Source organism: Salvia splendens, chromosome 13 (assembly GCF_004379255.2).
Source record: "Salvia splendens isolate huo1 chromosome 13, SspV2, whole genome shotgun sequence".
NCBI lineage: Eukaryota > Viridiplantae > Streptophyta > Magnoliopsida > Lamiales > Lamiaceae > Salvia > Salvia splendens.
The window spans coordinates 7,158,921-7,170,971 of record NC_056044.1 but is presented as its reverse complement, the minus strand read 5'-3'; the positions used below and the strand labels follow the sequence as shown (position 1 = coordinate 7,170,971).

Here is a 12,051-nt window from a genome sequence, read left to right as displayed (position 1 = left end):
CTTAAAAACAATTGAATTGAGATTCGAATAGATACTCTGCTTATGAGCTTGCGACCCTACGACGACTTTTTGGTATAAACATTAGAGCATCCACAACCGTGCTCTTGCCAGCGGCACGGTTGTGGGCCCGGGCGGTACTATTCATGCCTGCTCTCTGGCAAGAGCACAACACCCACAACTGTGCTCTTCCGCAAGGACGAGCACAATTAATATAAAATTCAATAACACAAAAACATTTTCATAATACTAAAATTCATTAAAAAACCACAATAAAAATAACAAATTACAAATAAAATAAAAAGACATAATTAAAATCCTAAAAATTAAAAATTACATAATTAAAATACTAAAAATTAAAAATTACATAATTAAACTCCTAAAAATTAAAAATTACATAATTATTGGCTAATATAACCCGAGGAAGACTACGCATCCGGCGGCACCAACCCCAATTGTTTTTGGAGACCCAATATCATGGACTCGTGCGTTTGAAGTTGCGTGGGGGTCATAGTTGACCTATCGGCCATATTGAGTTGGGCCAAAAGGGCCCACAACGAGTTGTTCGGGGGTGGAGGTGGAACATAGGGTGCGGGTTCGGGAGCAGGGGCAGATGGAGTCGCGGCGCGACGTCGTTCGGCCGCCGCCTTCTTCCTACCTTGCGGTCGGCGTCGGGAACCGCTTGGTTGGGCATCGGGGCTACCCAAGTTAGCTTCGGCGAGTTGGCTAGCCACTTCTTCGCCGGCGTCGGATAGGGATGCCGACCGTGAGCGTTTGGAGGAGCCGCTAGAGGAGGATGTTATGCCTCCCTTATACTTCGGGTGCGTCCGCGTCTCCTGCCAAACGTTAAGATATTTGAACGACTTACCGTTCATGGATTGGTAGGTGCTCAGCGAGGCGGTGATGATGTCGACCTCGCTTTGGCCGCTCCCGGCATTCCGGGACTCCTGGATGAAATAGCCGTTGAACTTGCCAATTTCTTCGTTGGCTCGGCCGATGCAGTTGCGCACCATACTCTCGTTGCGCTCGATCGTTCCCGGCGGCCGGTGTGCATTGTACCGGCTAGAGACGCGCCACCAAAAGTGATCGCCGGATTGGTTCGTTCCAACCACCGCATCTTCGGAGATTTCCAAGTACGCCTTGAACAATCTTTCCATCTCCGCCGGTGAGTACGGTGTGCGGACACCGGCGCGAGATGGAGGATTCGGCATTTGGGAAGGGGCGCGAGGCCTAGGCTCCGGTGTCCACCCGTAGCGCCCATCGGAGGCACCTTGATCGTCGATTGGGTATGGCCGGTAGCCACTCGGAACGCCCGAATCTTGGGTGAGAGGAGGGGCCGAATATTCCGTTTCCGGACTATGAAACGGTTGCGAACCGAACCATTCGGGGTTCCAACCGTGAGAGCCGCTTGGGTTGTCGTCGTTACCGGACATAGTGGTGTTGTAGGGTGTGAGAGGAAGATGAAAATGGATATGAGAGATTGATGATGAGAATTGTGTAGTGAAAGTGTGAATTTTTTGGAGTGAAATTGGGGGTATTTATAGATGAAAGTGTGTATTTTTGGGGTAAAAAAAATAAAAAAAAATTAAAAAGTGGGGAAAAACGGTTATAAAAGGATATAATTTTTTGGGGAAGTGAATTTTTTTTTTTTTTTTTTTTATCGATTTTTTTAATAAAAATCCGATTTTTTAAAAAAATAATAAAAAAATGTTTGAAACCAACGGCTATGCCGTTGGCGAATGGGAGACCGCCACGTGTGCGTCCGCTGGCACGGACGTGCTCGATACATCGAGCAGCGCCGTGCCAGCGGCGCGGTTGCAGCGGTGGCGGTCCTTCGCCTTGCCGCTGGCACGGACGGCGGTGGCGCCAACCGCCACCGCTGCGGATGCTCTTAGGCCATCAGCAGTGGGGCGCTGTAAGGCGCGCCCTAAAACTCGCTTATGCACCACCACGTCAGCATTTTATCCTCCTACCCTTTCACCTGCAGTGAGACGCCCTATAAGCCGCCCTAAGGGGCGCCCTAAGCATTTTCTTTTATTTAAATAAATACAAAAATTAGGAAAAATCTTCATTTCATTTATAAAATTAATACATGACAATACGAATTAAAAAAATACGCAAACTCAGCGACGACGGTTACGGGCCCACACTTCTTCAATCATGTTGTTCGTGTTCGCGGAGGACAAACGTCCGACGTCGAATAGGCCTGTGGATCTGCTCCGCCGCCGCCTCCTCGCGCTGCATTTCGGCTAAGCATTCCGCCATTGCGTATTGAACGACTGCATTTAAGGCTTGAGTCAAGGTCAGACTATCGCCCTCCGAGGAACTCCGGTCGTCGTCGTGGTTCATTTTGGTTTGTGAGAGATAGAGAAATGTGAGAGATGAGAGAAATGAGAGATGCGAGAAATGTTTGTATGAAAAATAGAATGAGAAATGAGGTTTAATAAATAGACAAAATTCGAAAGAAAAAAAAAAGCGTTGCATCGTCCGCGCCATCATCGTCTGCGTCGCCCACAGTGGGTGGACGATGGCGCGGACAATGCCATATCGTCTGCGCTTCCTCCGCAGACTATCTGTCGGGCGAGGACGACGCATCGTCCATCGTCCGCGCACCCACAGTGGCGGACGATGGCGCGCCCGAGGCATCGGGCGGCCTATCGTCCGCCCCTCTGTGGGCACCCTTAATCGCATGTCTCAACACTAAATTCTTGAGATATTGTGTTACACAGTTATACTCTCTCTGTCTAAAATGATATGGAGTAGAAAGTTGCAATATGTTTCTCAAACTATAGTTTAGGGAAAAAATATTACTATTCAATTTGTTAATAAGAATATAGCATTTTCTTGGTCTCATAATAGATGTCACACTTTCTTTTTTAGTTTGTCTCATTTCGTGCCATTTTTTAATTATGTCATCTACTATGTAACGGAGAGAGTACTAAGTTTTACTAAAATTGCGTTAGATTGTATATGCTCGTGCGCATCCCACCATATTTTCATCTATATAATTGAATATTGAGAAAAATTAAATGTTAACTAATAAGAAATTTCGAATCAAACTGGTAATTTTATTTATACTAATAAACTAGAACAGTGACAGCAAGAAATTCAACTAGACCGAGGGAAATGGACTCCCTGCCTAAATTTCCACTGCAGTCTACAATTTTTGCGTAATAGGTAAACCACTAAAAAGTTAATTTCCATCCCTAAAAAAAGTAATTTTTCATTTTTTTATGGTCTGCATCTAATTTCGACATATAAATGTTAAAATGTAAAAGTTAAGGGTTTATAATTTGTTGGAATTAGTTTATAAGACCATTTCTCCAAGGGTACACTAAAACCTAAAATGAGATAGGTAATTAATTTCAATATTACTCCAAAACCAATCCCATTTTTTATTTTTAGAAAAAAAATGTCTATCTTTAAGTTTACACTAAATTCAAACCCAATTTTTTTTTTTCAAATTTTATGTGTAAAAAAAGCATAATATAAAATATTCTTTAAGTTTGAGTTTAATGTAAATAGTTGAAATAAAATCATATTTGATGTGACATTTACGCTAAAATGAATTTGAGTTTAGTGTAAATGGCATGAGATGCTCTAATTACCCATTTCTAAACTAATAAGTAACCATTTATGATTTCTTTTTTTTTTTTTCAAATGTTCATATAGTTTTATTGATTTAGAGCGTCCACAATACGGGAGTCGCGGCTCGTGGCTCGCGTGTGGCTCGGCCGCAGCTCCCTATTACGAGAGCCAAGGAAGGCCGCGGCGGGTGGGTGCGCCCATGGGAGAGCCACGACGGCGGCTCGACCGCGACTCTAGGGCGAGAGCCGCAGCTCCCTATTGTGGCGGCCGTGAGCCGCGCGCGGCTCAGCCCAGTTTTGATTTTTTTTTATTTTTTATTTTTTAATAATTTCAAAAATTATTTATAAAACCTCATTCCACACATTTTCACCTCACCTCACACACTTTTAATATTTTCAAAAATTGTTTATAAATTTTTTATTGTTTATAGTCCGATAATTTTTATTCTACTTAAATTAAAATATACAAAAAATGAAAAAAATAATTAATTTGATGGCTTGGACTTGTCCACTATAACGTGAACAAGTATTTTTGGTGGCCCAGGCCAAGTTTTGTGGCTTAGCTCAGGGCCACAGGCTCTGCTATTGTGGATACCCTTAGGCCCGTAAAATTGAGTTGTAAGAGCTAAAACATTACGCTATCAGTAAGCGCTTAAAACTACATGACCTAAACAGTCTATTTCTCAAATTAATTCAATACAGTCAAATTCAAATTGATTCACCGTGAAGACACTAAAAAATCTTATTGCATCTTATGTTCTCGTGTCATTCATAAATACAGATCATTTATTAAGAAGAAAAGAAGATAAGTAGGGAGTATCTAATTGCAAGTTGGTCATGAGAGAAACACGCACAAATAGCATTTATGGCGAGATGGCACCATTTTGAAATCGAAACAAACAAATATAGTCCCAAACATAATGCGATGATGGGAACTCTTGACCAAACAAAAATATCATCATATAATTGACTTTACACATACAACCAATTCTTGGTCACATCTTACAGATCACCTACTACTTTACACCTCCCTCAAAAATCATCTACATCCAAATCTCCATATGAATGCAATTTAAGAGCAAGATATCATGTTAACATAGTACTACTATAATTTAGGAACTGAAAAAAAACAAAAGACCACTGCAGAAAAGAGAGGGAATATGTTCACCTACATCTTATGAAAAAGAAATGCAACCAGTAGTTTAAGGAAGAAGGGTATAGACACTCAGGATGTTGAGGAATTTAAATGATTCTTGGAGAAGTACACATGAAACTATAATAAAGATATGGTAGACATCAAACCAGAACAGGAGTCATGAAAAAGAGAAAGATACATGATATCTCAATTAAGATTAAAATGATCTTTACCTGGAAACAACACACAGATCATATTCAAGTCATTTAGCTAGTTCAGTTCTTAATACAGATGTTTACATGACAAACGGCCAGCAAAAATTAGATGATGGGAACCATACTTAGCGGCCTCTACCACGCCCGCGCCCACGGCCACGGCCACGGCCCCGTCCCACAGCTCTTCCTGAAATCACATAAAATACAAGAATTTGAATACACTTTTAGAACAGAAGACAAACTACAATTGCAAAGAGAGATTCCGTGAGTATTTTCATACCTGCAGTGGGCTTCTTGGGCTTGACCCGAGGTGTCTCTTCCACAAGCAAAGTCTCGAGATTCAAGCTATCAGGAAGGATGTAATAGCGGATATTATTCCCCCTCACACTCAGGTGATCCATAGTCACAGGATTTTTTCCCTTCAAAGTTAGCTTTACAGTCTTTAAGTGAGTATTCATACTGATATCAACACCGATAAAAAAGAAATTGCAGTTAGATTTCTGTTTCCAAACCAGTAGAGCAAAACTGTATTATGATAAAAAAAAATCATTTTCATCTCAATGTCTCGCTTCATAGAGGAATATGATCTGAATACGACTAATGAAGGGTTCAGTAATGCATAAAAATACGAGTAACTTAGGTCATCAAAGGCAATAGAAATGTGAAAAATAATTAGCAGGTGGAACAGCATTTCTCATACTGGAAACTGAAGATATTTCCACATAATATATGAGAGTTGCTTCAATAATTTAAAACTGAAGATATAGATTAAAAGCATTAAACAGGAATGCAAGAAAGAAAGTAGGCCTACTTGAAATGCTCCGGCATTTTCTCAGTATTTATTTTGGTTTAAATAAGCATATTATAGTACTCAACTAAACACAATTTAGTTAGACAAACCAAACTATGGCTCGGACACCGAGTACTGACTACAAAACAACCAGATAGTTGTAAACACAATTCATGTTCTTGCCTTTCAGCTTCTCAGAAACAAAATCACTATAAATTTTACATATAAGACCTTCAATTCATTATTGACATCTTGACACCGCATTGCAAGAAAGAATGCAGGCCCTACTTGAAATGCTCGACACTGTGATAAGCCAAATATGCATTTTCTCTATATTTATTTTGATTCAAGTAAGCATACGTAGTTCATTATTGACATCTTGACACAGAAAGCTAGCAAGTTTACTTAAATTAATGAATTGCTGAACGCTCAAACAGTATTATAGTATACTATAGCGGAAGAAACAATCCAGTTGCAGGAAAAGTAACAAAAAATTCAGGAACAAACGTGAATTTATAAACGAAACAGTCACAGGGAAAATGACAAACCAATTATGGTGCCGTGTACGACGGTGCCATTTTTAAGCTCAATCGACACGGTCTCGTTGTTTAATTTCATCAAAAACCTGCTCGAATTACAACAATAAGTCAGACATTAACCATAACACGACCGTAAAACAAACAAATCAAAGCATCTTCGCAGAGTATGAGGAAGAAAAACTCACCTGACGAGCTTCATCGCCGCCGGAGATTTAGGGTTTTGTTCAAAATGAAATGTGAGCGCCTTCTGCAGAAGGGGGGAGGGTTTTGGTTGTGGAAGTGGAAGTGGAAGGGGAAGGGGAAACTACACTAAATTCAGTGATCTATAGAAAGTTGTATTTGGGCCTTCTATAGGCGAAATGGGCCTTCACTAACATATTTGCTCGAACCCATTTAAACGTTCTAGATTCGGACCATAATTCTACATAGAAATGGGTTTGATCAAAAGCATATATTGGCAATGATGACCAAAATCAATAGTTTAGTACTTCACCCCAATGATGACCAAATTTATGTTCTCTAAAATCAATAATTTAGTACTTCACCCTTAGGACATCCACGGTGGTGCGGATGTCCCGGCGGACATCCCAAAAACACCTTCTGCCACATCATAAGGACTTTCCACTGCACTGTCACGTCATAAGGACTTCCCACTGCACAGTGGCGGACATCCATAAGGACATCCCACGTTAATAAAAATTCACAAATTCACCAAATTAAATAATTTACGGAATTAAACAATTTACGGAATTCAAATATACGGAACGATTACGGAATAAAAATTTCATTAAATAAAAAAAAGAAAGGTACATTTAAAAAAACTAAAAAAAGTACATTTCTACAAATAAAAATTTCATCCACGACGACCCCTTCGCTGCCATATTTCTTCAGTTATATCGTTCTGGAGTCGAATATGAGCTTGTTTTTGGTGCATGTCGGCAAATGCACGGACTCGCTCGACCTCGTCATGGGGTATCGACCGCTAACGTCCGCACCAAAACCACTACCACTACCACTACCAGTCATTCTGGATATATAAAAGAAACTTAGAGAGAGATACTCGTTAATACAAGTGGTGCGAATGAAATGAAATTCAACGAGCCGTATTTATAGAATTTTCAAAAAAAAATATAAAATAATCGGGACGTCCACGCGGACGTCCGTGGGGTCAACGCAATGGCGGACGTCCGCAAGGACGTCGCGACGGACGTCCCAGGCTCCGGTGTCCGCAGCGGATGTCCGTATCCGCGTCACCTTTGCACGGTGCCGGACGTTCGCGCGGGACGTCCTCCATTGCGGATGCTCTTATGTTCTCTAGCATCATCTCAAATAATCATCACCCTCAAGCCTCGTTTGGTTGTCATGTTAGCCCTAGATAGCCCATTTTATCTATGCTTTGGTTGTCATGATACTACTATCTCTAAGCCCGAAAATTTGCTAAAAGCCCGCCTAGGCCCGGTGGACTATCCACAAATTTGTGAATACACTATACCACCTAATAGCAGCGATAGTGTACTGTTTCTCTATGATAGTCATTATTGCCCTCTCTCTCTCTCCCACTTTCACTCACTTTCTCTCTCTTATGCAACTCTTCTCTCACCCCACTAGATTTCTCAATCGTCTCTATCCTCTCCCTCTCTACGGTAGCGGCTGCCACCGATGGTAGCAATGGTTCACTTTGGCCGATTTCGTTAAAATCTAGAATTAACATCTCCGCGGTTGCCATCGCACCACAATAACTTGGCAAAATCTTGTTACTATCGTGGAAATAATTGCCCATTCGCATCTTCGCGATTGCCACGACCACGAATCTGTGTACGCCTGCGTCGAGAAGCCGCTCATCCTCGCGTAGTCAGCTGCGCTGCTCGAGATCCTCCACAGCCTCGCCAGAATCGTCAGATCTCCGGTTACCTCCACTCTGCCGTAGGTCGCCTCACCGATGATCACTAAGATAGTTAGATACTCGTTTTTCCGATTGAAGGAGGCGTTAGGATATGCGCCATCGGGGCTGATCTGCAGTACAACACGTTTCTGATGTTTTACCCTACCGGAATCACGAGCGAGGTGTGGCTGATCTCCTAAGCACTGACGTATTTGAAGGAATCAGGGGACAAATTCAGCATCATGATGCTGAATAGGTGGACAAATTCAGTAATTTTTGTTAATCTTCAAAGCTCATTCTATTGAATGATTTTGGTGGTGTTTTCATTGTATTTTTGGAGTTGGGCTTCTCATTAATTGAAGTCAGAATGTTATTTCTTCAAAATCAGTCTTTTTTTTCAAATTTTCAATGGAAATTTTAATTTGTTCATCTTTTCTTAGGACATTTTAATTATGATTTGTATTAACCTCGCATTGTGTCTGGTACTTACAATATTGATTATCGTTAATAATTTTGTTGATAGCATGATCATTAACACCCATTTATTTAACTTAATCATAAAATAGAGATACACATTTACATACAAATATATTTAGTAACAAGGACATTTTTGTCATTGTACATCTTATCTATAAAACACTATCTTGTCAATCAAACAACATCATAAAAATACTATCAGACACTATCTCATTTTCGGCCCGAAAATGCTATTTTAAGATAACTATCTTGCTATTTTCTATCATGGCAATCAAACGAGCCCTCATTTTGCACATTCACATTAATTTGTCGAAGTTGTCACCCTCTAATCCTCATATGCGATTGAGGTAATGCGCATATATTTAAGCATTTAACGAGTTCTTGAAACCCGTGCCGTGTAGGATGATTGGTAACATGTGCACAATCATTATTTCTAAGTGAAAATAGTAAATTTATACGGAGTAACATATAAAATTCCTTTTAAGTTCATCACATTAGACAACTCGAAGTCACTTTGATGTTCAATCTGAATTCTCCAATTTCAAACCATACATACTGAGTTTGAGTTTGGTATGCATGGTATGAATTCGTACTAAACTAGAGCACATACGACATCGGCAATGTGTGCTAGTTTCACATGTATGATAAACTCAGTGGCGCACGCATGATTTCGATGATGGGGGACCCAAATTAGCACTCATGGTAACATAGACTATTTTTTTTATGGGTGTATGGAGTAGATGTAAGAAAAATTAATAAAAATATAGTGAATAGAAGTAAAGCACTCATAATCATCATGGTTGTACGAACTATTTTTTATCTGTGACTGGTCCTGAATGCTCGAACCCGTCGTCTGTGTGAAGAAATGAACCATTTCTACAGAAGAAACCTATCTAGCAGCAACATGGAACATTTCCAAATCTATAGTACGGTGACACAGATATACAAAGGATCAACATAACCCTTCTCTTGCCATTTTCAGGACGTTGCATAGTGTTATCTTGGGGAGCTCTGACAACGGTGACTGCTTCTTCTTTATCATGGGTGCGCCGCCGTGCAACTGTTAGACGAGGTTGTAAAACTGCGGGAAAGCATTTGTGTGAGGTAGATTTCTACAGAAGCGTACGAAACTGGATGCGCAGGCAAACATTACCTCCGGTCGCATTCAACAGGCCACAAATAAAGATCAAGCGTCTGTTCTGGACGCAAGTGAACACGTCCCTCCGGTGGTAGATTTTCCTACTCGCTAATTTCTCCGGACTTCATAATTCTGTATTCTGCTCATCACATTTGAGTTCTTTATTCCTAGCGGCCAATATTTCCATATCCTTCCCAACACTTTCTCTGCGCATTCTCAATTACTCAGCCCTCTCCCGCCACCCCACTTCCAGCATTTCAACAAACTTGTTCTTTATCTCACACACAGGATCGAGATCAACCAAATCCTCACCCTTCTACGCTTCCCTCAACATTGCTGTCTGAATCCCACCCTTCAAAGACATATAGAAAATCCCAGAATGTCTTGTAAACACACTCGTGAAACCATTAGAATACCTAAAATCCTCACAAAACTTGCCTAGGATCGGCACTGGCACTCTCTTATAAATTGACAAAGAGATCAGCTCATGGAAAACCCCCACCATCCTCTTCTCCATTTCTGGTGAAGCAGGATCCAAATGAGACACATCCTCATATGGAGAAATGTAAGGCAGCTCCATCCAGTCCCTAACCCACTCCCTCATCTCCTTCTTGAAAAAGAACCCCGGTGGAAGCTTCCACTCGAATGCCACATTGATCCCCATCAACCTCGACTCCTCCTCTGCTCGCCTCTCAATAACAGACTTACCAAACTCCTCATTACAAGAGACCAATTCAAGGTATGACTGCCCCTCTCCGGGTAATCCGTGCTACCTAAAGTACTCTGGATGCGCAGACACTATTCTCACTAGAAAATCATTGGGGAAACCAAATTCCCTCTTCACCTCAACCAATTTCTCAGTACAAACAACTCTACTTTTCGCCACCATGAGAAATTTACACAATTTCGCTACTATAAGCGGCTCATTATTACTGTAGATCAACTTCTCCTCCTCCAAAAACCGGTTCAATCTATTGCTGGGACGGATGAACGGAACCAGGTCAGATTTGGGCCTAATCCTGTCCTTATATATATCAAACAAGCCCGGATTTTGGGAAAGAAATTCTTCAAGTTTAATGGGCAAACGAAGCCGTTCACGGCGTTTAGCTAAGTACCGGAGCGGGATTACCTGACCCGGTTCATTTAGGACTTCGCGGACGACCCGGTAGCAGAGTCGCCATTTCTTGTCGCTCTCGATTGCTCGATCGAGCTTCGGATCCTTTCGCCATACCACTTTTAGGTAGAGAGAAGGAATACTCGGATTGTGGGCTCGAAACATGGGTAATTGTCTTGATTTTGATAGCATTTTGGGGGTAATCTTTAAGAGAGAATTCATACTAATATCTGACACCTATAAAAAGGAAATAGAGATGACAATAAAATAAGCAGGCGCCAGGCGGAACAGAAACTGCAGTTAGATTTTTGTATTTTCTAAACCAGCAGAGCAAAATAAGTTATGCTAAAAAATTATTCTCATCTCAATAATCTTCTGTCAGCACACACTACTCTCATACTGATATGATGCCTTGCTTCAGAGAATATGCATCTCAATACGACTAATGAATAGTTGAGCAATGCATGCATATGCATATGCATATGAGTAACTTAAATAATCAAAGGCAATAGAGATGTGAATAAAAGTACTCTAACATTGTGATAAGACAAATGTTTCTTTTTTTCTTATATTAAGACAATTTATCATTATTTATATTGGTTTGAGCAAGAATATTGTATTATTATACACAATTTAGTTAGATGAATCAAACCATGACTAGACACCAAGTACTGACTATACAAACCATCGGATAGCTGTAATCTCATTCTAGCAATCTTTCCCTTTTGCAAGTCAGAAACTATAGTTACTTCAAATCTTACATTATAAGACCTACAATTAATTTTTGACATCTTGACACCAAAAGCTAGCAGGTTCACTTGAATTAATGAAGCGGTGAACGTCAAATAGTACTCTCTCGTCCATGGAAAATAGTTGCATCTTTTATTTTGTGTGTCCACAAAAAAGTAGTCACATCCAAAAAATGAAAAGTTTCTATCTATCCACCTTTTTTCGTACGCTCTCACACTTTGCCCAGTTGAAGGAAAATGACCGGATATATTAAAAGAGACAATCCAGTTGAAGAAAACTAACCAAAAATCATTCATTAATCGTAACTCGACCGTAAACAAACATATCAAAGCGTTGTATGAGCAAGAAAAAACACACCTTCATCGTCGGGAGTTTTCAAAAAAAAATTGCTCTCCTTCTGTTGAAATTGGGAGGGTTTACGCAGTGG

The 12,051-nt window shown here is 40.6% G+C and overlaps 1 protein-coding gene and 1 pseudogene across 1 annotated transcript; both read right to left on the bottom strand.

Annotated features, from left to right (window-relative positions):
• Nucleotides 1-4,900: 4,900 nt before the first annotated feature.
• Nucleotides 4,901-5,428, bottom strand: LOC121761055 (small nuclear ribonucleoprotein SmD1a-like). The gene is made up of 2 exons (XM_042156641.1): nucleotides 5,215-5,428; nucleotides 4,901-5,121 (listed from the first exon to the last, which is right to left on the bottom strand). Exons 1-2 carry the CDS (start codon nucleotides 5,390-5,392, stop codon nucleotides 5,060-5,062), a joined length of 240 nt encoding a protein of 79 aa, XP_042012575.1. The 5' UTR covers nucleotides 5,393-5,428; the 3' UTR covers nucleotides 4,901-5,059.
• A 4,356-nt stretch (nucleotides 5,429-9,784) lies between these two features.
• On the bottom strand, nucleotides 9,785-11,039 carry LOC121760415 (annotated as a pseudogene).
• Between the last annotated feature and the right edge of the window lie 1,012 nt (nucleotides 11,040-12,051).